This window comes from Hypomesus transpacificus, chromosome 14 (assembly GCF_021917145.1).
Source record: "Hypomesus transpacificus isolate Combined female chromosome 14, fHypTra1, whole genome shotgun sequence".
NCBI lineage: Eukaryota > Metazoa > Chordata > Actinopteri > Osmeriformes > Osmeridae > Hypomesus > Hypomesus transpacificus.
In genome coordinates, this window is record NC_061073.1 from 4,295,231 (window position 1) to 4,322,531 (window position 27,301).

A 27,301-nucleotide genomic window follows, 5' to 3' on the forward strand; every position below is an offset into this window, starting at 1 on the left:
GTGAAATAATGCGATTAATCGCAATAAAAATATTTGAATCACTTGACAGCCCTATTATATATACATTATATATGATTTGTATAATATATACATTAATGATTTTTTTTATATTGAAGTGTTTTTATGCACAGCTGGTGTGTCCTCAAATACAATCACCAAAATAAGCAGGCTAGGGGTGAAATAAAACACAAGGCCAATGTAAAATACAAGTAGCTTTATATAGAATACAGCATCAGTTTTGCAAAAATAGTTCTATGATAGACAAAATCTACTGAGTCTTAAAGTCCAGTTTGAAGTAACAGTCTCCAAGACATATTTACTACAGTAGCTGAAAAAAATGTGCAGAGGAAAGCGATAAAAACACACAGAGGGAGGTCAGAAAGCATTGAAAATGAAACAGAAATACAGGCTGCTAATGCTAGCATTGTAGATACTGTATGCTTTAGAACTACACCTTGAAGCTTGCGACACAAGAACAAAAGAAAAACGATGCAGAGTGGGAGTGTGTTATATGTTCCAACTGAAAATGGTAACAGTGACAATTGTGTAGTGTTAAATGCAACCGAACCAATTAAATCCAAATGAGTATGTCTACAGTAAGATAACACTCACTTCCATGGACAATAATTCAGTTGTCAATGTGTAGTAAACAAAAAATGAAATGGAATGGGACAAGAGTTGTGGAAAACACGTACGGGGTGTGTCGATGATAGGTATCCCTTCACCTCCGGCCATGTCGGGCTTAACTACTGTATCAGTACGTAATTAATCCCCAGAAGCACATACACTGGAGTACAGACGGCAAGAAAATAAACATGAACAAACTTTTTTTACTGATGTTTATGTTGGTGTGACTGCTTAGAGGTGGAAAAAAGTTTGTTTGGACAGCTCAAGCTCAAACTTAGATAATTGAACACGGCGTGGAAAGAAAGAAGTGCCGAGAGCAGGAGTTATTCACCATGCCCCCTGGATGAAGCTGTCCATGGATTTATGAAGCAAGAAAACGATCCATCCCCACCTCCACTATAATACAAATTAGTAGAAAAAGAGCTCCACTTATACTCACTGTAGGACTCACTGAGGCAGGCAAGCCTCAAAACAAGGTACATACTTAATTATACTGTATCAGCACGATTAACATATAAAAACTGTTCATTTCACTGATGTCTAACAATCAAAAGTAAAGTCGTTTTGTTGTCATATAGGCTTGATAACTATCCTTGATAACTATCCCTAAAAACTATCCTTTCAAGCACACTGATTTTATGTGTATTGGAACTGGAAACAAAACTTGGATAAACATAATTGTTTTGTTTGAGAATGGAGTTGGTGCTGATTTTAAGGCCAAATTCTTGTTAATCTATTTCAAATGTAACATTACAACATACTCACTCCTACTTTCTGAATCTGGTGCAAATTGTTCATCTGTCTTGTGCAAGACAGCAAACAGAACATTGTCCTTATCCAGAAATATGACCGACCCCCTCTCCCTCCCCAACTCCCTCTCCCTGTACATCTTTCCCACTCACTCCCCCCACCCTGCTTCTCATCAATCAGTAGTGAGACTCCAACGTTAGGACAACCTCGGCAGTGAGCTAAAACATTCATATCACCTCCCACATCCTAATAACCCCCCTCCCCACCCATCCCATCCTCTAAAACCCTTCTCCACTCGTCCTTATGAATCAGGTCTCCCACACACAAACCAATCCAAACACATAGTAAACAGGAAATGGGCAGTGTGTCTTGGTGGGGCCGTGGTCTAATCAGACTTGTCTTTCTTCTTTGGTGTGACTTTATTGGCCACCGCTGATCCCACCGCTCCGACGCCGCCTGTCACCACGGAGACGCTGCCCTTGACCAGGCCCACCCCGGCAGCGGGTACACTGGTCACCGCCGTCTTCGTGAGTTCAAAGCTTTTACAGCCCACCCAGGCCACACCCCCTAGCGTGGCGCCCACCGCACCCCTGGTAATGTTGAAGAGGCCACCTCCCACTCTCCACACAATGCCAGCTTCAGTCTTAGGGTGATCTTTCTCCAGGTCTGTGAGGAAAAGAGGGGGAGGGAGGGAAAGAGCGAGGTAGAGAGACAGAAGTGAGGGAGAGAGAGAGAGAGATGGACAAAGAAGGAGAAACAAAGAGAATGAAAGGAAGGAGGGAACAAAGGAAGAATAGAGAAAGAAACATAGAGAATAGGTGAGACAGAGAAAAAGGAATGGTTATATTATGTCTGCAAAGCAATAAAACAACAATACCGTATGACTTCCCCTTGGGAACCTTGAAATAGTGAGAGAGGTAAATAAGGAAATATAAAATGTTTATGTTTCTGTGAGTCTGTGTTGTGTGGTGGTGAATAACAACATGTGTTTGGTTGTTTACAACTCAGTCCCAGCACTAGATCAGCCATCAGCCAGGATGACTCATAGGCATCCACATATAGGAAAGAAATATGTGTGATAAAGCTTTTAACTGAAACCTCAAGGGGGAGAAAGAACACAGAAGAGAGACAAATGGGGCCGGATGAAAGAGAGGTAGAGATGGAAAGGATAGGGAACAAGGAAAAGGAGATAGAGGGGAAGACTGAAAGAGAGACCGGAAGAGAGAGAGGGTGCACAAGGAGAGAAGAGAAGGAGAGTAAGATACAAAGAAAGAGAGGCGAGAGAGGGAAAGAGGGGACAAGATAAAAGGGTAGAGAAGAGAGTGTACGTGATGAAAAGAGAGGTGATTGAACTGGAACTGACCCAATCTGTCTTGTAAGAGCACCATGCTAATAAATGTATTTAACGTTCACTGAAGTCATGTTCATGCTGTGTAATGGATCATCATATTTTGGATGAATCTAGTCCATTGATTTCAGTATGCCCCCTACCTCTCTCTACCCCCCCCCCCCCCCCCCCCCCCCGTGTTATCTCTTCACAGATAGCAGACTGCTTAAACCCTGCCCAAGTGATAAACTATTCCCTGTCACGTCCTTTTGTGATGTGGCGCCATGATATATCTCCTTCCTCCTCAATCCACCATGAACATGGAGGTGGCAGCCTTATGTGTTTTCCAACTCTCCCTCCCCCTTCCCCCTCCCCATTCCTTCCTCTGTCCCCAAGTGTCAGAGAGAGAAACAGAGAGAGGGGGAGAGAGAGAGAAAGAGAGGGGAAGAGAGAGAGCAGTGAGAGAGCAGGGTGAGAGCAGAGAGAGAGGAGGATGAGAGCAGAGGAAGATGTCCCTCGACTTGTCTATGTCATTCCTTCTACACAGACGTGAAGGCCATCCAGTTTAGCTGTTAGCACACACACACCCACATACCCACTAAAGTGTGGAATCCACTTTGGCAGCCCTAGTAGGATCAGGGCAGAACCTGGAAGGATGGTTGAGTGTAGAGCAGCTTCTCAGGCACGTTAGAACAGCTCCTTCTCTCTACTCACGACGCTGGGATGCTGGCAGGCCCGCTGCTAGTGCTGCTTCTATTTAGGGCTGCCTTCATCGAAAGACTGAAAGCAGGAGCAGCAGCACCACCCACACACACACCTAGCTACATAATGCTGGCCATCTAGAAGGGAGTGGGCTAGTGTTCAGATCAATCCAGATACAGAAGATGGCTTTGCTCTCTAATCCCAGAGTCCTAACTTCTAGAGACCTAACTCTTACAGTTCAGGGTACAGTAACTCGCTATCAATCCCAGAGGAACAGAGAAAGACAAGCAGACTGTAGAGTTCAGCTGGTGTACTATTAGTGCTATAGAGTATTAGTTAATATCTGTGATTAGGTACAAGTCCAGAGAGGAGGCAGGGCTCCAGACTAACTTTAACCTTGTTTACACTGGTGCGCCTAACTTTCTTATTTAGGTGCACCCAAATGTTTCCTTGCGTCGCCACAATTTCAAGGTCACCTTTTTATCACGGTCCATATACATTCATATATAATATGTAAATGATCCAAAACAAGAATAAGGTGTAGGTAAATAATTTTTTATTTGAAGCACAATTAGAATAATAATATTAATATTTTAAGTGCTTCACTGAGCTGCCAAACAAAACATTTTAGGCAAAATAAAACATTTCAAAATATAAAGTGCTACTATTTAAAAGTGCTTCCCTAAACTGAGACCTAACATTTCATGTCATATAGCGGGTCCCCCCTTGCTGTCGCTTGCCATTCAAATTCCCAACACCTGTAATTTGGCCTTCTTGCCCTTTGGCCTTGAATAAACCAGCTGGCCTTACTCTCCCTAACATCAAAATCACAGCTCCATGGGTTAGCTCCATGGCCCAGCTCCGTAACTCAGGGGTGGGAAATTCTTAAAAAAAAAAATTGATTAGCTGGTTATCAGAAGAATAATACGGAGCCCCTAAAGGGACATGAAAAAAAAAGAAAAAAAAGAAAAAAAAAAAAAAATCTGAAAGGTTCTCGTGCGCACGAGATCCTTTCTGGTGCGCACGAGAAAGTATCTTCTCAGACACTGTTACTTGTAGGCGAGGTGGAGGCTCGAAAACCACATTATTTGGTGGCCGTTGGATCACCAATAAAAACTGTGCGAGTTGCAGCATATTGCTGCTGCCATCAACTGTGCCAGCGATACCCCGAGTCGAGATACAATTTGAAAACAAAAGCGTTTTGTTATGAACAGTATTAAAGTTTGAAATGATAACGAGGACGTAAAGTGTTGCGATTGCGCCGGGGCTTATAACTGTATTTCCAGTTTTTGACATGATGATATATGCACATTATTAAATACATATTTTTAGTTATACACTGTGTTCTGCAGTTATCTAAAGGTAGGATGTATGATGTTATCCTGTATTCCATGCAGTCAGGGCATCTCCTGCAACCATAGTGGACCATGTGATGTTGAGACCGCCACATTTATAAATGAGACCCCTGCTCAAGACGGGTGTATCCCTTGTGCCAAAACAGACAACACAACTCCAAATTTGTTTTTAATGTCTTTTTAGATAATATAGTGGTGGCGACTCGCAAGCAAACGTCCTTAAAAGTCATGTAACAGCAGATCTAATGCACGCTTCTGTGCATGCGGTATCCACCAGATACTTAAGCGTGGTAACGAGAACGTTTCTCGTTAGCACCAGAAAGTTTCTCGTGCGCACCAGAAAGTTTCTCGTGCGCACCAGAAAGTTTCTCGTGCGCACCAGAAAGTTTCTCGTGTGCACGAGAAACTTTCGATTTTCTTTTTTTTTTCATGATTTTTTTTTTCTTCGTGTCCCTTTAGGGGCTCCGTAGAATAAGGATATTCTGTAAATATTTTGAATTTTGGTGTAGGTAAAATAAGAAAAGACTATAGAAGTAACAGTAAAAACAAAAACAAACATTACATCAGTGTTTCATTTTATTTTTAACTAGTTAATCTTCCCAAACACTGAAAAGTTGTTTTGCAGTATGTTAAAGATATGCAATTGATCAACTTCATACAAAAGCAATACCTTTTTTCAGTTCATTTTGTTCTGTGAGAGAAATCCAGTTGGCTTAAACAAGTGCATCAAAATCTGTCTGAATGTATGAGGTGGATATGCGAAGGAGAGCAGACAGGTGATGATCCAGGTCTGCAGTTTAACTTGCAAACCATCAGCAGCCCGCGGCCACTAAATCAGTCAAGTTCTTTAAGTCAGTCAACATTCTTTAACATTCCATATTAATGCGCATCAAATATTTCAAATTGAAAAAGAAGGCAAAGATGTCCCTCTGGCTGTTGCGTGGCAACGATTTATGTAGGAACTATACTTTGTAGTAGCGGAAGAAGAAGTTTATTATTAAACTATTTTGTTTCTAATTGTTTTTATTGATGAAACCATATCAAATATTTGTAGTAACAGTTTTAGAAAAGCAATAAGCCCCGCGAGTCCGTGGTTTACGCTGATTTTAGAACAGGTAAGGGGGTTTTCGGCACTCGGCTTCGCGTCGTGCCTAACAACTCCCCTTACCTGTTCTAAAATCAGCGTAAACCACGGCCTCTTGGGGCTTATTGCTTAATAATATACTAGAGTAACAAACTAACAGAGAACACTCTAATAAATAGAGAGGGTACAATTTCTGTGGAAATTGTAGGGTGTGCTTGCTTGCGTCGGTTGCAGAGGGGTCCGTTTTTTAATGACATTTTAAAAACTGATATTTCAGTATATTTTATATAAAAATGCATACTTATTATTTATAAAGATGACATTACATTTTACATTTAGTCATTTAGCAGACGCTCTTATCCAGAGCGACTTACCGTAAGTACAGGGACATTCTCCCTAATGCAAGTAGGGTGAAGTGCCTTGCCCAAGGACACAGCGTCCTGTGCACCGGCCAGGAATCGAACTGATTGGGTGCCCCGGGCGAGTTTATCACTTGCAGCCCCCCCCCCATCTTGTGCTGCCCCCTACCCCGCCGACAGTACACGGAACGAGGACCGCTCCTATCTGGCGGCACAAACGACGGAAATGCTGCAAGGCACCATCTCAGTAAGCAGGGGTGCCTGCAACTGCCTGAAGGGGGCGCCAATATGCCAATTCCACACAAAGTAAAATGATAAATACGAGAAAACCGCTCAGATATTGTTTTTTATTTATGCTTGTGCACTCCACGTGACATGAAAAAATGCCGCTCCGGGCGACTGCCCGGTCTGCCCATGCCTAAAACCGCCCCTGGGTCTATCCAATTGAGCGAAGAGGCATTGTTTCCGAGTTCTGTTGAAACATGCCCCACTCACAGCCCAACAAAGCGGTATCAGACTCATATCCGAGCCTGTTTAAGGAGAGCCTTGACACTCCCTATTAAGCCCCATTGTACCGAATTTTGTTGCAGTTCCACCAGAGTTCCACTGGGAGTGATCGCGGTGGAGTGCAAAATGAATGGGAGTCTATGGAGCTAAACGGCTACATTTGTCTCTTTGCCTGATAGTCGTTGAGAAATCTCAGATTTGATTGTAGTTTTTGCATGTTCAACATGGTTTACAGGTCAAAAGTTGAATGAACAAGTACTTATGTCAGGGGTGTCCAAACCTTTTTTAGTGGGGGCCAAATACAGAAAAAAAGACAAAGGGCCGGGCCACACACCAGAGGTGACATATTGACCAGGGGCGTAGCCAGTATTGGGCCAGGGCGGCACTGGCCCGCCCACATTACTCACTGGCCCGCCCAGGCAAATTTGATCAAAATGCATTTTTTGTTTGTTTGTATTATTCAAATGTATTTATATTAATATAAACCTGATTTATAGTTGACTGGTGTGTGTGTTTAATTTGTTTTTCCAAAAAAATTGGAACTGTTGAAGCAAGTTGTAGAACGAGCTATGTTTGCTAGGGGTTGCAAAGACTCTTTGCCGGCCTTTAGCCAGCTAGATAACTTTGCTAGACAATAGTCTGCTTTTTAGCCAATGTACTAACATCGCCACAATAATGGCTAAACAGGTGACCTGCCCCGGACGGTCTTTGTCCTGGATTCCTCTACTAGCCTGTTGTCTGGTAGGCTACCTTTGCTCTGTCATCAGTAGCGGCTTACCCATCGGGAGCACCGAGAGAATTCCAGATGGGCCGAAGCACTTCTGGGCCGGGGGCCGCTTGCCTAATAATTTTGTTTTCCTACAACAACAAAAAATTCGGCAGAAGATGGAGCGACACAGTTGGCCAGCAACACCGTTGGCCGGCCCCCCTTTCCCCCAGGGCTATCTGGGCGTCTATTAGTGCCGCATACACAACAGTGACACTGACAGATCGAAAGCTAGCTAGAGACAATATAAAGATGGAAAACCAAACTAAGAAACTTATACGTCCTAATTACGTTCACTAGACAATGTTTTATAAATTGAAAAAACGGCTATGTTCGTTTGTTTTATATAAAGCTCCCAAAAAAATTTGGCGCTCAGATCAGCAATTTAAAAAAAAAAGCATTAACCGTGGAAGTCCCTAACTAGCATCACATCAGGAATAGAATTAGCATGCATTAGCAGGGCGTTCGCTGTGGTAGGGTATACGAGACGGGTTCTTGTGGGCTGGTCTGGATCAAAGTCAGGGCCTATTTTTACTCCCAGTCCGTCCCTGCCTGTCATCCTGCCTCAGTGTGTACCGAACTCTTCTTAGATTAATTTTTTGCGTTCTGCCTGCTCCGTTTGGTACTTGTAATTTTGTGCGCTCTGCGCTTGTATCATCTACCCCAGTCTCCACTGAGTATTCGTTCCACTATGCTGGTTTGTCCAGCCTTTATTGAGCTCTGTTGGTTGAACATTATGTTTTAGATAGTGTTTTGTTGTTGCCTTTGTTGAATATTGTAAAGCAAAAAATGTTGCCACAACGTAGCGTTAATTATTATTTAAGTCATTTTTTCTAGGGAAAATTATAGGCCCACTCACTTTTGCACTGGCCCGCCCAAATTACAATATCTGCCTACGCCCCTGATATTGACGCATGAATATTGTGTGAATTTCGAACTCGCCTATAGTGTGAAGAACATTGGGTTAAAGTAAAGTTTATGTACCCCCTTAGATAAATATTAAAAATGAAAATTAGTTTTCGATTACTTACTTATTGAACTTGTATTTAAGTTAACTTTTATAAACTTTACTTTTACCGAACATTGCACTCAGTGGGAGCAGTGATACTGTCCTTTGGATTGAAGGATGGCTGACATGTCAGGAGAAAGTTTGGTGGTTGAGACACGAAGGACTTCACAGAGATGGCTATCAGTAATTCTAGTTCTCAGTCTGCTTTTGTTCTGATTTAACAGAGAAAATGTTTGTTCACATATGTATGTTGAGCCGACATGATCATCTTGGAAACGCAGGTTGAATTCTGTCACGAGAGATGCAATCACAGACCCAAATTTCTTCTTTTTAGCAGAAAGGTCAGCCTTCGGAAAAGCAGACTTAGTTTCAGACAGAGCTGGGAAGTGTGCAGCATTAAAGCCGCGTAGTTGTGTCTCAAACAGGCGGAGCTTTGTGCAGAAGGCTTTTATGTGCGCATACAGGTGTAGCACCAGCTGTTCTTTGCCTTTTAGGTTCTTGTTCAGTGTATTCATATGGTGCGTAAGATCAACAAAAAATGCCAGGTCGGCCAGCCACAGAGGGTCAGTTAGTTCATGAAAAGGGTCGGCCTCTCTCTTAAAAAAAAACGGTTGATTTCTGATCTCAGCGAATAAAACCGCTGCAGCACAGAGCCTCGGCTGAGCCAGCGCACATCAGAGTGGTAGAGTACATCCCCTTATTCAGCATCCACATCAGATAGAAAAGCCTGAAATTCTCACAGTTTTTACAACAGTGTTCATCACATCCCCCAGCTGGACAGTCTTGGCACACAGTGCTTCTTAGTGTATTATACAGTGCATCCTAACAGCAGGGCCGGCCCAAGGCATAAGCGAACTAAGCGGCTGCTTGGGGCCCCCATGGCCACCAGGGGGCCCCCAAGAGCACATTAAGTTACAGCTTAATTTTAAAATTATATTATGTTAATGGTAATTATACAAATTTGCAATAAAATCAATATTATGTTGACCGACTGGCAAGGAAAATAATAGCCAACTACTACTGGTTTAATATATTATCTTGGGGGCCTGCCTTTGTCAGCACTCATACAGCAACATGACGTTGTCGATTGTTCGAGAACAGAAAAGATCAGTCGGCAATCGCAATCTGACACGGCAAAAAGCAATGGCACAAAAAAGGACATATTCCTCTGGTGCAGAGAAAAGAAAACAGAGGAAGAGAAAAAACAATAAGATCAAGGTATGTTTGCAAATGTTTTAACCATAAACATTTACTGTCTAGAGATAAATGCATCAAACAAGCCTTCAACGTTAGCTAGAGCTAACTAGCTATCATTTTAGTGTAACACTTAGACTAGCTATCTTACAAAATATAACAAAAGCTAGCTCCATAGACCTTCATTCATTCTGCACTCGACCGTTAGCGCCCTCATATGGAACTTGAGTGGAACTGCAACCAGTTCAGAACCCGGAAGTTTCTTGAGAGTGGCAGTTCTACCCATAGATATATATAATGACTAGGGCTGTGTCTACTACCGCGCACTTGTGCACTTCGAGCACTGACTTTCAGAGCTTAGGGCGCTTCACTCACAAAACCAGAATAATTCAGTGCACTGAAAGTACCCGGATGGCGCACTGCAAACGGTCCAAAAAAACTGTGTACAACGATGGACACTACTCGCCCTAAACGGGCGCCATCTTGGCTACGTAGCAGAAAAGGAGGAGCCCTTTCGGCAGCTTTTTCCACTTGAGCGGAGAAGCTCATTCATTTTGGCAGGTTTTGCAGGTGTGGCGAGCAGATTTGCGTCCGTCAGTTCCACCAAGTGTTGCATTTGAGACAGCACTTATCAGCGACAGAGTGCACTGAATATGTAAGTGCACTGTTTTGCAGGGCACTGTATTGCAGTGTACTTCATAAAGTGCGCGGTAGTAGACACAGCCTAGATGTTTTACGTCGTAGTCTAGAACGTCCGCACATGGCGGCCATCTTGCTACAGTCAACTCGCTCACCCATAATATTGTGTTGATGTACTTTTTAAATGAGCATAACTTGCTCAATTTTCAACCGATTTCAAAACGGTCTGGTTTGTTATCAACGTCAGAAACGTTGTTATGCCACTGCATACTTATTAATAATTATGTAATTAAAAAATATATATAATAGAAGTATGCAGTGGCATAACAACATCTCTCTACAGACTACTGCAGGCAGCTGCAGGCAGATTCTGGTCCGCCTGCAGCGCTGCATGAAGTCAGTCCATGTCGAACGAACCAATTGTTCTGCTAGAGGTAGTCACACGTGTTTTCGTGATGTCAGTGACGTATAACGTCACGTCAGTGGCTAGCAAGTTAGCCACCTGTAGGAAAATGTTTTGATGTAACTGCTATCCTGTATAAGAATGATTCTGTATTCAGTATTACTTAGGTGCAAAGAAAGGCCTAACCCCAAATCTGAACTGAGTAAACATTCAAGACCCTTATCTTGGGGCTAAGGACTAAGAAGAGGGGGGTTTGGTTGTTTTAAGGAGATGCTGTGTGACAAAGACTATAGGTGGAGACGCAAAGGCTAGTGACCATTTGTTGACACCTAATGTGACGGAGCTTTTATGATTCCAGGACCGGAGATCCTGTTGTTGTGTTTCAATCAGGGTTGATGTCGTAAACACGCACACACTCTAACACGCACGCACACACGCGCACCAGGTCTATGCAAAAGAGCCAATGAAGAAGAGCCATAGGACATTTGCATGCCTTTGTCTTAACCAATGATTGTAAAGAGCGGGGCTGCTTAAATGGCTAGCTAGCACAACATGCTAGCAGACAAACTTTGTAGCACAATGGCGTGTGATGTTTTTGTCTCCTTGTGGGCCGGCCGCAAGTAATAAAGCTTTCTTAAACTTGTTCACCGACTGACTGTGCAATGCTTGATAGATTAATTCTTCTGACACCACCCTTAGCTTCACTTTTTGCCACAAAAACTTAATTTCAACTTAAACCATGCAACGGAACGTAACTCAATCGCTACCAAGACAAAACTTTTGACACCAACGTTTTCTATGTAGTCCAAATATTGACTGATGCTTAGGGGTGGGAAAAGAATAATAATAATTAGAGCTGTCAAACGATTACAATATTTAATCGTGATTAATTGCATTAATGTCATAGTTAACTCGCGATTAATCGCAATTAATCACACATTTTTTTCTATTCTAAATGTCCGTTGATTTCTTTTTCATCCATTATTTTTTCAAATTTCTATGCTCTTATCAACATGGAAAAGTGGTTCTGATTGCTTCGTACAAATGTTTTTTTCTAATTGAAAACAATATTGCAATCGCCTGGCTTTAACGAGCGGGCGGAGAATTTGCATCAGCTGTGTGCTTGGCCATCAAAATGGTATTTTAGACTCCACGACGTGCTGCGATGATAGCTCAGTTCACAACGACAGAACACACTGATCACTTTGGTCTTGTCAATGGAACCATTTGGCAACCTTTTAAAAGTAAACTTTCCATTCAGAATCTTATTGGCATCCATTTCGGCGTCTGGCACTGGCAATCAACTCAAAACGTAACGCCTACTACCAGAGAATGTCTAATATCCATAAACGGGCTCTGCTACTACTCTTTAGCCGGCTCGCAAGCCCAAACAAGTGGGTGTGGCGTGCCTGTTGTTTTGTTTCCGGTCTAGCTAGATCCGGCGCGGTATTGTAGATTTTCTAACGTCAGTGGTTGTTGCAACAGAATGTGAAAAAAACTACAGTTTTCTAGGTCAAAAAGAGCGTTAATTGCGCAATAAAAGAATTGACGCCGTTAATTTGGGTTTGCGTTAATAACGCGTTTAACTGACAGCACTAATAATAATATCTATGTGAGAGAACAAAGGTTGTGCCCTTGCCGAAGGCAGAGCACACCCAAATACGCCTATTCTTGCAATGAGACAACTCTTCATAAAGACTACATTAAACTAAACTAAGTCAAACAGAGCCACATACTTACCAGACATTAGGCACTCTTTAACATACTTTATCCTATTATCCTTATTAGCAAGACTCCCCCAGAGCAGAGATGCACAGTAGCATTGTGTCTTCACCCAGCCTGTAGCTTATATTACAGTCTGGGGAAACTATAGTGGCCAGTAATAAATAACTCTCATAAAACTGAGAGACAATAAAGAATGAACCTGTTGAGGGCCCTGTGTGGAGGTGAAGAGCAGCTGGAGAGGAGAGGAAAGGAAAGGAGAGTTTTTAACGAGGGTAATGAGTTCTGAGGGAGCTGATGCTGATGGTAGCATTTCCCTCCCTCATGGTGCATGATGGAATAGAAGGATAACAAGCCCTGAGACTCCTAAATCACCGCATGAGTGTTCTCCACATCCTGCACTGTAAGCACATCATCTCCAAACAAAGTGACCCACTCCACCTTTGCAAGCACCTCATCACCTTTAAAACAGAGACCCACTCCTCTTATGTCAGGCTGCAACGTCCAGACCTGCGCTGGCCTGGGCTCTGATTACAGTTGATGTTGATGTTGATGTTATTGTTGATGTGGGAAAGACGAAGACGGTGTTGAAGAGTCAGCTGTGGGGTGGTGAGGTTAGTTGTGAGGTGAGGTCAGCTGTGAGGGGGTGAGGTGTGGAGGTGGTGAGGACGTTAACTGTGAGTGGTGAGGTGGTGTATCGAGGTGAGGAGGTTAGATGTGAACGGGTGAGGTGAGCAGTGATAGCAGCTGTACAGCCGAGCGAATCCATATCTCCGGGTTGAACTACAAGCTGTTAGTAAACACGTCTAGTGGTGAGGAACATATAAATGTGTAGGCCAAGTGGGCTAGGCTTGAGTAGGCTGGCCTGGGGTGGGTTTGGCTAGGACTAGGATGTAGTAGGCTATATTGGGGTAGGCTATGTTGGAATAGGCTATACTGGGTTAGGCTAGAATGCAGGCCAATCATAGCTTTGATACCAGTTTGAAGATAACTGACAGTTAGAGAGAACTTTTTTGAAACTACTGCACTGTAAATTCAGCAAATCACAAAACCTCAATCTCCTAGACAATTTTCTCTTTTAATCTGAGGCTGGTTGAATGATAAAACGCTCAGCCTTGCTACCATCAAACTACACAGTAATAATAAATAGTAGTTACTAGCATGGTAACGGATGCACACGGCTCCATCGACACTGCTTTTGTCACTAGCCTGTCAGTGCACTCTGAACCTGTCTTAGCAGCCTCATTTAGGAGCTAGCCGTTCTCTCTCTCCAATTTCCTCTCTCTCTCCCGCTCTCTCTTTGTTCCTTTTTCTCTCTCTCCTCCTATCTCTCTCCTTCTCTCTAGTTATCCTTCACTCCCTTTATCTCTCTGCCTTCTCTCTCCATCTCCACCCCCCCCCCCCTCCCACTCCATCTTTCTATCCCTCTCTCCATGTCTCTCAGTCTTAATTATCGGAGGCTTCAGAGCAGACGAGGCCGTGTTAAGGTGATACTGGTGTCTCCGTGATATTTTCCTTCTCAACATCCCGTCTTTTCCGCAGTGCAATTAAAAGCTTGCTGCAAGTGTTTAAACCTGGCAGGTGATAATTATGTATTTTCTACCTCTTCTGTGCATACTCTGAGCATCGATACACTCACCCTTCAACTCTCTCTGGTTAAGTGGAGTTATAGTGTTGTTCTCTAACTAGCTAGAACACAAACTTTCTGATTTTGAACAATGAACAAATCCAGGATATGATCTATTACAGCCAGGACAGGACAGGACTAAAAGTTTAAAAAAATAACAGTATATCCTACTTCACATTTGCAATATACAATACGTACATATCACTCAATGACCCCTTAATCTGAATACTTTTTTGCCCCTTACATTTGTACGTCTATTTTTGCACAAGCAAAATCGGGCTCCTATTGTGCTTCTTTGTACCTTGAAGGCATAACACAACTGCTGAATCACATAGTTTATGTATGAGGCATAAAACTTTTAACAGGATCCACACACAGTCAGCTAGGCAAAAGAACACTGAACACTAAACATAGGGTAAGCAATTTAGTTTAAGATCAAACTTCTGAAAACATTGACGGACACTTTCCACTCTACAGATAGACAGACCGCCCCAACAGACACATGCACGCATGCATACACACAAGCACATACACACAGACACGCACACAAACAGGCACACGTAGACACACAGGTCCCCAAGTCAGCTGTAATATCAGAAGGTAGCAGCTTGTGGTCTGAGAGCAGTGCTGATGGGGCTAGACAGCAGGACTTTTAACAGGTAGACCTCCAGGAGCCCCTGAAGACTAGAGACTATGGCCCTGAAGACCTTAAAGACTTTAGCCCTGAAGACTGGAGCCTAGAAGATTGAAGCACAGAAGATTGGAGCCCTGACGACTGGAGCCCTGACGACTACAGCCCTGAATACCCTGAAGACCCTGATCTACAATAAGAGATGTGTTCCAACATCTCTCAAGCAGGGGTAGACAAGGGCTAGACAACACCTTCGCAGAGCTCGAGCAGCATGTTCCAAGTTCCGTAGAATAACATCATCATCATCGTACTTATCACCTTCATCTTTATCGCTGTCACCATCACTATCCCCATCATTGTAATCATTGCCATTATTAGCATTTTCATTACCGTCATTATTGTCATAATCATTGTCACCATCATCATCATCACCAATACCTTGGAGTTAAAGGTGATTGGTAAGGCTCAATACTCCCCCCCCCCGTTATCACACCCTGGCTATCCCCTGGTAATCGCCTCCTCCCAGGTTAACCCCCCTATCTCTAGTCTTATCGCCCATCCCCCTGGTTTTCACCCCCATTCCCCTGGTTATCATCCCCCTCTCTTCCTGGTTATCATCCCCCACGTACGGCTGTAGAAAGCAGGCAACTCGCCGTCACTCCATCCAAAGGAAATACCACTCTGGATTGATTCCCCAGTCAGGATAAGAATGTCAGTGTGTCCTGGGACAGCCCCACAGCCCAGTGCCATGTGAAAGCTCGAACATAAAGGTTGAGATAGACCTGGCTCTGTCTGGGGACTAGGGCTGTCCCCACTCAGTCGACTAGTCGATTTTCTGGTCGATATGCTCTTGGTCGACTAAGATTTTTTTAGTCGAGCTGCCGTATGGCAGTGTGAGATCTGAATCCCGCTTGTGTCATCATTGCTGAATTAACGAAATGTTCTACAGAAATTGTAGATTATATTATTTAAGACAAATAAAGCAACTCTAAAAATATATAAATTAAAAGAAAAGGTGCTACCTTTCCTTAATCTGCGCTTTGTTTTGTTTTGGTACTTTGCTCACGGCACAAGCACAATTGGCTGCAGAACTACAAACTCTGCCATAGCCTACTTTGTCGGTGTTATTACTCAAAATTGCAAGTATTTACATTTACAAAGTACCGGGTGACAACGGTTTATTTTTCATAGTTCGACGTACCACCTGAAAAACGTAAATTGGCCTGGTCCTACTTTGCTCATGCTAACGCGCTGGGTTGAAAAATGAATATGCCTATTCACAATAGGAATCACATCCAAATCGAATGACATTGGTCGTGTTTCCCAGATTCATTAAGAAGCTCTTAACGCTAAGAGCTTTTTAGGAGCGTTTTAAGAGCGTTCTAGAGCCAAACGATGAATTCTTCCTAAACAAACAACAGCTAACTCTTGCTCTCCTCCTCCTCCATGCTACATTACAGCTCCCAAGCTCCCAGCAGACTCCTCCTGAGGAGCAGTAATCAGTCTGAGTGGAGGAGGCGCAGAGGGAGAGAGGAGAGAAGAAAAGAGGCACAGAGAAAGGAGAGGGGAGAGAAGGGGAGAGGAGGAGCAGAGAGAGGAGGACACCTAAGTCTTTGAATATAGAGCTGTAGTGTACCTGCTCCCTGTCTAGCAGGAGCTATCCTGCTGGGATGGAAGGCTTCATCATTGATTATAAACTGAGCGAGCGAGACAAGGGAAATCTGCTGCTATTCCCTTGGATGATAAGGAGCAACAGCTCTGTCACATAAACACAGTAGTAAAATACTATTTTATCAACAGTGGAGTCCAGGCAAGTTGTAGAATGCATCATCTCCAAACCAGTCAGCCACAAATTTAGCAAGACAAACAGTCAGACAGCCATCTAGTCAATTAGCAAGCAGGCCATCCAGATACAGATAGTTCAGAAACTACCAGCCAGAGAAACAGTCAGCCAAACACAAAAACAGCCAGCCAGGAAAACAGCTAGCTAGACAGTCAGTCACACAGTCAGTCAGCCAGTAACCCAAATAGCAAGCCAAACAAAAATCCAGCAAACAAAACAAACAAGCAGCTAGGTAGCCAGACAGTCAGTGAAAAACCAGTGAAGACTATTTCTCTGCCCCTGGGTTGAAGGCTATTATCAGCAGCATAGTGGTGTACACAAACACAAAAGACCCAGAGCCAGAGGGACAAAAGTTAACAAGAGAGGACGTCATGAATAAATGTTTGTTCACATAAAAAGCGCAGAGCGGCTTCCTTTGGAACCTGTAGTCTAGTCAGGCTGAAAGCTAGCATGGGGGCATCAAAATAGCTTTTCGCTGACAAGACTATGGGACAGCACCATGACTGGACTGGTATTTAAGGCTCTGATTCTATCATGGTGCTCCACAGATAGGCCTTCCACAGACAGGAGAGAATGTCCAGACAGGAAGTGCAGAACATGCTCTATCATGTCTATCATCCACTGACAGGAGAAGAGAACATGTTCTATCATCCAGACAGGAAGTAGAGAACATGTTTTATCATGTAGACAGGAAGTACAGAACAAGCTCTATCACCCAGACAGGAAATAGAGAATGTGGTTTATCAGCTAGACAGGAAATAGAGAACCTAGTCTATCATCCAGACAGGAAAGAGAGAACATGGTCTATCACCCACAGACAGGAAAAAGAGGATGTGGTTTATCATCCACTGACAGGAAATAGAGAATGTGGTATCTCATCCAGAGGGGAAATAGATAACATGGTCTATCATTCAAAGACAGGATATAGAATGTGGTCTATCATCCAGACAGGAAGTATAGAGTATGTCATTGGGAGGATGGCCTAGTTTGCTAATCCAGAGGGACATGAAGCCCATCTCACTGCAGCTGTTGTTTTTAAAGCCCATTAATGTTATGAGGCAGAACTACATTTGCTTTCTCCTCCTGTAAGCGGGTCAGGGGATTGAGTCAGACAGTTCTGTGTCAGTCTCTCCATAAAAGATGAACATTTAGTCCGATGATTGGGGTGGTTTAGGGGGAGGGGGAGGAAAGGGTGACCTAACCCTAGGCAGATACTGAGGACAGTCATAGACTGGTAACGTAGCTCTGATGCTGTATCTATCTATGGATTCTCTCTCTTGCCCAAACTACATTCCTAACAGAAAACCTGTCCATTGCTCAGGGAAATGTTTAGTTAGCTATGGTCTACAGTGCACCAGTGCCTGTCCCTGACAGTCAGCAGGAAAAATAACCGTGAGTTTGTGCTTTACTGACAGAAGGCCGTCTGTAGAAAAACAAGTTTGTAGTCTGTGTGCGTGTGGCTGGATATGTTGTGTGTAAGTGTGCTACTGTGGGTGACTACATCTGCTGTGTGTGTGTATGTGTGCTGTCCTGTATGCATGTGGGACTGTGTGATGTGAGTGTGTGCAATTGTGGGTGCGTGATAGGGGAACAAATCAATTCACTTTTGAATGGCGATTCAGTCTTCTAGCGATTCACAAATTGTGTTTGTTTTTTATGTTTTTATTTATTTATGTATATATAAAAAGATTTAAAATCTTAAATCGAATCATGACCCCAAGAATCGATTTAAATCAAATCGTGAGGTACCAAAAGATTCCCACCCTAGTGCATGAGTGTGTATGTGAAGGCATGGAGCATTCACATTCCAAGGCAGCCTTCAAAGCCCGGGGGGCAGACCAACCAATGACACTGTTTATTACAGGATGTATTAATATCTCTTGGACAGGTAGATGTCCGTGTGTTGTGTGTGTGTTTGTGTATGTGTGTGTATGCATGTGTATGTCTGTATGTTTGTCTGTGTGATCAAAGTAATGTTCTATGGCAAGTAAGGCCATCCACTAGTCGTAACTAAGACAGTCGTAGCAGCATAACCTGAACCAAACATCACCAATCACAGTCAAAAACCTTGAACAAAAAACAACTTTCAATGCAACCTAATCTCCATTTAAGAGACCTCTTCTATTTCCAGGGTAAGCACATGAATAATGCATGGCGCTACACCTGGGCTCATCAGACGCCAGGTGAGAGGGGAAGGGGTGAAAACTGATTTTCAATAATTCAACAGACAGTCGTGTTTTGTTGTGTTGGCCTTGTGTCCCCCGAGCCAAACATTCCTCTCAACTGTGTCCTTGTGAAGCCGCCATATGGCTGAGAAACACTGAGGATTCCCAGTTGGATTGAATAGAACCCTGGAGTGAGTTTTTAACAAGTTTGTGATAATGTTCGTACGCTTACATGTGTCTGTTCTATGTGTGTGTGTGTCTGTGAGTGTGTGTCTGTGCGTGTGTCTACATGCAAGTGTTTGTATATCTGTTTGACTGCATGTAAGTGTGCATGTGTATGCCTGCATGTGTGCCTAGTGCATGCGTGTGTGTCTGTCTGTGCATGTGTGTCTGCATGCCTGTGTGTGCTCGTACTTGTGCACATTTTAGGCTTAGCCCCAGCTAATCCCTCACACTGTCTTTCAAAAACCGTATCGGCCCTTTAAGCTCCCTGCTCGCACTGTCTCCAGCCAGCTTTGATTTATGTCTTTAATTTGTCCTCACCTGGGGCACACAAAGGCTCTCTGGAGGCTCTGGGAAACAGCCCCCCTGGACCAGACAGGCCCATTCAACACGTTGCCATGGTTTGAGGGACTAGGTCATGAATATCATCTCACTGCTTCAATATTCAGGCTTCTTCTATGCTGTGTAACTTTCCGTCAATAGGCACAGCATGATATGGGGGGGACTGTTGGTGTAAGTGTAAGTGGAGTGTTTGTGTTGAAGAATAGAGAGAAGTGGAAAGAGCTGGTAAATGAAGTTGGTGTAAAAATTTGTAAATATCAGTGCAGATGGCGAGCTGAATCCCTGCTGATATCCATTGTTCTTAAGAGAGACAGCACAAGAAAAAAGTTGAGAAAAGGTAAGACAGAGAGACAGAAAGAGACCAAGAGACAAAGAATGGCAGAGAAGTAGGGGTGAGAGAGAGAGAGGTCTGTATGATACTGTCATCTCTCCAGCATTGTTTATCCTCTCTGATAGAATACAGCCCAGATGATAACAGGAAATCACACCGCAGGGGAAAATAATTGGGTGTGAAAAATAACCACTACAGGAGCAGCTTGCCGTTCCTCTTTATCTTAAATCTAAATGCTTTGCATTTGACAAATCAGAGGAAGACGTTCGTATCTTCTCTCTTTCTCTTTCACTTTCTCTCTATCTTCAATAGACAGCAAACGTTGTTGTTTTTCTTGTTTGTTTAAAATGCCTCCTGGCATCTTTGTGCTGTGTGCTGACAGGGATCCCTGAGGGGGATTTAACATGGACATTTTAAAAATCCATTCCCTTGGATGTCTTCACTAAAGCCTGTCTGTGCAGCCTGTCAGCATCTGATGCTAACATAGTCAGCAACACTTCCAACATCTTCCCTTCTTCACCTGTCGTTCCTCTCTTTCACTACATAATAATCAGCCACATCATGGCTGCACTCCCCCATTTCCTCCTCCCATCACCCCCAGCCATGACACATACCAATAATACCCCACACTGCAATCTTAGAACAGAGTATGCAGGATAATCATGTCGGTAGTGATGTACAAACAAAACCTCACCATACTGTCTGTCTGAGCACTGAGGATCTGCCCTAGGTTCACTCATAGCCTGGACTAAGGACCAGAAGATCAAGGCTGTTGTAGTCAAGTGCTAATCCCTCTTTTCTCTTTGATAAAACATTCTGGGAAGAGGCAGGCTGGTGAGGCAGGCTGGTCAGACAGGCTGGTGTATCAGGCTGGTCTGAATGGCTGGTCTGACTGGCTGGTCCCCTGTACCAGACACAGTATAAAATCACAGCATGACGCTGCATTTCATGGCTGGATAAACATCTCCGTCAGTGAGCTGACGACGCACTGAGCTGAAACAAATGGAAAGTGAGATCTTACTGGAAGAAGATACAGACTGAGAGACAAAGGGAGACAGGGTGAGAGGGAGACAGGGTGAGAGAGAGAGGGACAGAGGGAGATAGGGACAGAGAGCGAAAGACAGTTCCAGATGGCACCCAGGCATGTTCTGTCATAGAATCACAGGGTCTGACAATATCACACAGAGTCCATGGAGGTATTGCCTCAGGGACATAGATCTCATTCTATCTTTGCTTTGAGTGGTGTGTGTATTTATGTGTGTGTATGGGTTTGTCTTAGTGACAGTGTGCCAGCACTGTGTGTGTGTGTGTGTGTGTGTGTGTGTGTGTGTGTGTGTGTACATGTGTGTGTGTGTGTGTGTGTAGACTTAAGTGGAGGGTGCATTCATGTGAACATTAAGGGTTTGCATGTGTGTGACTGAACACAGAAGTGTGTGCATAGAGGTATGTGTATGTATGCATTTGTGTGTGTTTATATGAAGTAATGTACTGTGCAGGTAAGGGGATGGAGATTCCATTTGATGTAACCAATAAAGTAGTTCATCAGATTTCCATGCTAAACAACATCGTGTTTCTGCTTGTTTCATAGTGAAGGATATAGTACCTCCCTGTCCCCTGACAGAAAAGTCCTGTTCTGAATGGGTCAGTTCTGACTCTGTCGGTCTAAACTGGTCTGGTCCTTTTATGGGTTGGTCCAGTTCTGGGTTTGTCATGATTTAACTGGGTTGAAAAAAATAGCTTTTTGTTCCATAGCACCGTAAATATCAAACGTGTAAAGGAAACTTGGCATGAGACTACATCACATTGTCTCAGTCAGCCCTCAAGTACAATAAATACACCTGTCTGATGGGCACCATAAAGTAGAAATTGGCAACACACCATTCTATTACACTGGAACCTGGCAACCCACAATTCTATACTACAGTGGAACCTAGCAACCCACCATACTATATTACAGTCGAATGTGGCCACCCACTGTTTGGCCCATCATTCTCATTTTACTTTGCTTTAGATCCTAATCATGCAATGAACTAAAGCGAAATAATATTCAGTAGAGGTCACCAGGCTAATCACGACAACCATTACCCTAACAACACTGTGATTGCCCATAATTGTAATCCCTGAAATCAACTAGGCTTTAATAGTGTGTGATAATGACAGGGGGTGGGGCTGGATGGAAATACTCCCATGATGCAAGTGACTGGAACAAAAGGCTGGCAAGGGGAGGGCTGTCCTCATCAGACATCAAGCAGAAACACAGGAGAGACAAGACACCACACCAACACACACACACAAACACACACCACACAGGGCTGCCTGCGGCCTAACAGTCCATCCATCACAGTTTCACACGGCATCAAACAGTAGCACTGGTGTGTGCTGGATCTGTCACAATGATGGAGAGACCAGCATGCAACACAGGACAGGACAGGAGACGAGAGAAAAAACACGTCGATAAAACTTTCATTTTGTCCTATTAATAACTCATAACAGGTGGTATTCTTTGCAGCACCCTTCAGGAACATGTTTACAAGAAGTTTGGACAAATGAGCCATCCTCTTTTCTGCTGATCTCAGCTGAAATGATGAAACTCTGTGTTCAGAGATACCCTGGTGGTCATTTGATGACATGCATTCAAACAGTTTTAACAGTTTCAGCTGAATGTCTGGCCCTGAGCGTCTCTGACAGGTAAAGATGTGGCCTGACTACTATATTACACAGTCATGAGGCCTAGTAAACAGCAACATCTTGTTACATAAAGTCCAAGCTAGGTCAAGAGGGTTGGCTTGTGTATGGGTTTATGCAATGGAGATAGACAATTTGGTTAATTACAGTCTGGTTAATTACAAGGGGAGGTAAACAATCTAGAATCTACATAAAAGCATGTTTTTAAACACCACAAAACACTAACAACTTAGGGTTGCAGACGGGCACACGACTGTACTGGTGAAACGAATTACCGTAATTTCCTAGTCCTTGACCAAAAATAGCATTTGTTTAATGCCAAAGGAGCATCACCTAGTTTCTTTGTAGTGTCAAGATTAATTCAAAAAGAGAGGTAGGCCTATAAAAAAAGTCCTGTCAAGAGGAAGAAGGCAGCGTTTATATTCATATTCTCTTTTATGTTTCCTCACTGTATCCAAGGCCTATTTTACTGCTCCCTTTCTGCAGCCTAGTAGTTGCAATCTTGAGGTGGTTGGCTGCTGCTACCTGCATTAGTGCAAGGCCACTTTGACAAATGGACCCCACAATTCAGTTCTTTTTTTTAACCATGATGGAAATTCAAGCTTTCAAGTAACTCTGTGTGCAGTTACAAAATACGTGAAGAGAGAGTTAACACACAATTAAATATAAATATAAATAGCAGCAATGACATATCTAAATGAATGATTCCATGCATGCCTAGCGTATAACCAGGAAAAGGTCAGCTCATGCAGGCCAAAGGAGTTGAGAGGAAAATTCTAGACTAGTTGTTTGTGACTTCTACAAATAACAACAGAGACAGGTGTGTGATTGTGTAAATAAAACGTATGTTAAATGCACGACCCCAACCCAACTACTCCAAGTACCAACTAATTATGGCTGACTCTATACATTATTGCTGTATTCCTGACAGTGTTTTATGACCAAACTTGTATTTATAAATACTACTACACCTGGGTCAGTGCCCTCCAAGCCTGCTCCTAGGGGGCGACAGAACCATCCAGTAAGCCTTTGCTCCAACTACAATTCAATACACCTGATTCTAATAATGAACTGGCTGACAAACTAAATCAGGTTAGTTACATGTTAAGCTTGTTAAGGTAGTTGGTTCCAACCAATCACTGTCCTGATACAGGCTACACTGCCCTATGCCACAGGACTATCTGAGAGCCTGTTTCATAAACATGAACTAACAAGAAAACACTGGTGTTACATGTCCCTCTGTAGGCTACAAGACCACACTGCACCTTCAGAGACTTTTATCTCTCCATGCTGTCTGGGCTAAGGCTTTTACTCACGTAACACAGACTGTCGTGTGTGTCAATACAGACAATTCATCAAATGCCCCTACCAGAGAAGAGAACACTCTGGATCACTGCTACACTACAGTCAGTAGAGCCTACCACGCCGTCCCTCGTGCAGCACTGGGCCACTCTGACCATACCATGGTCCATCTGATTCCTGCATAAGGGCAGATATTAAAGCTCTGTAAACCTGTTGTGAGGACATCAAAACAGTGGACCAGTGAGGCTATGGAGGATCTACGGGCGTGCTTGGACTGTACTGACTGGGATATGTTCACGACTGCTACCAATAGTCTGGATGAACTCACTGAGGCTGTGACATCATGCATCAGCTTCTGTGCAGACTGCTGTATACCAACATGCACCAGGGTGAGCTTCAACAACGACAAGCCCTGGTTCCAAGCAGAGCTCAAAAGGTTGAGGTCAGAGAAGGAGGAAGCTTTTAGGAGTGGGGATAGAGACAGATTCAAGGAGTCGAAGAACAGGTTTAGCAAGGCGGTGAGAGGCTAAACGACTGTACTCTGAGAAACTGAAGCGTCAGTTCTCTGCTAACGACTCTGCTTCTGTCTGGAGAGGGCTCAGGCAGATCACCCACTACAAGCCCAGAGCCCCCCACTCCACCAATGATTCCCGCCTGGCCAACGACCTGAACAAGTTCTACTGCAGATTTGAAAGACAATTGGACAGTCCTGAACTACTCCTTCCCATCCATGAGGCCTCCCCCCCCTCTACAGTGACGACTCTCTCCATTCAGGAGGGTGAAGTTAACAGACTTTTCAAGAGGCAGAACCCCCGCAAAGCAGCTGGGCCGGACTCTGTCTCTCCTGCCACCCTCAAGCACTGCGCTGACCAGATGTCTCCTGTGTTTACAAACATCTTTAACACCTCCCTGGTGCCATGTGCCAGCCTGTCTCATGTCCTCCACCATCATCCCTGTGCCCAAAAAGCCAAGGCCAACAGGACTTAATGACTACAGACCCGTCGCCCTGACCTCTGTGGTAATGAAGTCTTTTGAGCGCCTTGTGCTGGCACACCTCAAATCCATCACAGACCCTCTACTGGACCCCCTGCAGTTTGCCTACAGAGCCAACAGGTCGGTAGATGATGCCGTTAAGATGGCCCTCCACTTCACACTACAGAATCTGGACTCCCCAGCATCCTACGCCAGGATCCTGTTTGTGGACTTCAGCTCTGCCTTCAACACCATCATCCCCACCCTGCTCCAGGACAAGCTCTCCCAGCTGAACGTGCCCAACTCCACCTGCAGGTGGATCACAGACTTCCTGTCAGGAAGCAGTGCGTTAAGCTGGGAACAAGAATTCAAGAATTCATTGGTTAAAATATAAAATGGCTTGCCATAGTCTGTAAAGTTGAACGCAATTACCAACGATTTCTCATAACTGCATTAACACTTCAAACACGGAGAGTTTTCTTAAATGCGATTCCTTTGATTCTTGTGGTTTTTTTAAGGAATCGCATTTGAGGCAACTCTGGCCGATTTACGACTGCTATTTCGAGTTCGGAAAGTCTTCTGAAGTTCGGAACAAATCCCAGATGAGAAAACTTTCATGAATGCGACAATTCAGAAGAAATTCCTTCTTAAATTCTTAACTGCGTTTGAGAATGAGGCCCAATGATGGTGCACTTCTACATAGCCATCATTGAGTCCATCCTCACCTCTTCTATCACCATCTGGTACGCTTCTGCCACTGCCAAGGACAAGAGCAGACTGCAGCGTATCATCCGCACTGCTGAGAAGGTGATCGGCTGCAATCTGCCTTCCCTCGAGGATCTGCACACCTCGAGGTCCCTGAGGCGAGCGAGGAAGTTGTGGCCGACCCTTCACACCCTGGACACTCCCTGTTCCAGCTCCTCCCCTCCGGCAGAAGGCTGCAGTCCATCAAGACCAAAACCTCACGCCACAAGAACAGTTTCTTCCCATCCGCTGTTGGCGGATCTGTATTTTTAGTTATGTTTAGTTTAATGTATGCACCTTCCTGCCAAAGTAAATTCCTTGTCTGTGCAAACATTCATGGCGAATAAAATCCCTTCTGATTCTGATTTGACAGAAGCATTGGCATACACTGTATGACATGCACTGGTGATTCATCAGAACAGAACAGAAGTAATTTGTCAATCACACAAAAACTCAGGATCATGTGTATTCTAGAGAATACGAGCTCAGTTGTCTCTGAACAGAGGGTCATGGATGGAGGATGGACAGAAGTACAAAGTATTGATGGGTCAGTGTTTACATTTAGGAGGGGGTGGGACCCAACAAAAGAGATATACAAGTTGTACTTGGGTGGTTCCCATACTGCTAGTGCCTTTCTCTCCCTCCACCTCTGACAGAGTTTGACTGCAGCTGTTCTCACCCTCTGGGGGCTCCTCACGGAGGTATGGTGGAATCTCCTCCTCCTGGTTGTAGTCCACCTGGGAGGAGCCAGCTTCTTCAACCACCTCGCTGTCTGTGTTGGGAACCTGCAAAAAAGAGAGTGTTTATGCTATTTTCTCAGTTTGCATAAGATTCTAATAGTTGAGTTGTTTTACAGAGGCAACACATCATGGTTTAATTACCTACTGTGACACAATGCTGTTATAATGTGAGTATGGTCAAAGTATATGGGGATTAAAGATTAAAGACACAGTCGGAACAAATGTGTGTTATGGTCAATCGATATGCGGTTTGCTGTGTTAGAGAAGATGTTGATAATCTGCAGTTGTTGACGCAAGGCAAAAATAATTATCATATCACCACACTGACACCACACAAAAGACAGCAGGAACGATGTCTAAGTGACAACGTGTCAGGTTTCCTCAGATATATAAACAGTTTAAACTAGGCAGCAACATAATCTGTAATTATTCGTTGTGACTGTGAGCAGAGGTTATTCGTGGAAGGAAAGATCAGAGTTAGCTCGTTGTAAATTCATAAATGATGAGTAACTCGGAGGAAATGTTGTGATGATGATGACACCAGTGCATTCACAGTACAAAATGGTATCTTGAACTAAGATTCCACAAAATACAGGCCGATACTTTCCAAGTCAGTGACAGTAGACTAGTACTAACTAGCTAGCAAACGCGTCAGAGAGCGAAATACACAAAACACGATCCATTATTACCGACCCCCCAACTCACCTTCATCGTCTAGCCCTAAAATTGCTGCGTTCTCTATTCCTATATTCAAAAATACGTTCCACACATCCACGATGCTACAAAACTTTGAATGTGTAAGCAGCAGCTGGTAAAAACACCATATAACACTGAATATGTTTTGTATTGGTCGTATTTTGCAGTGTTTTGCTGTCAAAATGTAAGCGGAAGTGACGTTTAGGATGTTTTGTTTGTTGAAAACCACCATGGTTTGCAGTTATTAATCTTGGCCACAAGGGGGTAGCCCCAGTCATCAAAGTCAATCTGATCTAGCCAACTATGGAGGTTTTTAGACATTTAGCTATTAAAAATGATCTATTTAATCAGTTGAATGTTACTTAAACGTTTCGGTTTTATCTCAGTGTATAGCTACGTGCTTATTACTGGGAATGCGCTTTTATGGAGAGTTTGCAGCCTGTCTGGTTGAAACGAGAAAACGACGGCGTTTTTTGTGTTGAATCTGTCCTACTGTTGTTTTATTTTATGTTACCCTAATGCATAAAATGTTTCCCCTAGTGAGACAATAACCTTAA

At 43.6% G+C, this 27,301-nt stretch overlaps 1 protein-coding gene across 1 annotated transcript; it reads right to left on the bottom strand.

Annotated features, from left to right (window-relative positions):
* Positions 1-199: 199 nt before the first annotated feature.
* Positions 200-26,955, bottom strand: zgc:101566 (Transmembrane protein 263-B-like). The gene is made up of 3 exons (XM_047034048.1): positions 26,754-26,955; positions 25,988-26,093; positions 200-2,043 (listed from the first exon to the last, which is right to left on the bottom strand). The coding sequence occupies exons 1-3, from the start codon at positions 26,757-26,759 to the stop codon at positions 1,763-1,765; spliced, it is 393 nt and encodes a 130-aa protein (XP_046890004.1). The 5' UTR covers positions 26,760-26,955; the 3' UTR covers positions 200-1,762.
* Between the last annotated feature and the right edge of the window lie 346 nt (positions 26,956-27,301).

What these genes read in the sequence shown, in the direction of transcription:
- zgc:101566 (XM_047034048.1), bottom strand. An exon ending in CCGTGAGGAGCCCCCAGAGG is followed by an intron (nt 2,044 to 25,987) that starts GTGAGAACAGCT and finishes TTTTCCTCACAG; the next exon opens with ACCTGGAGAAAGATCACCCT.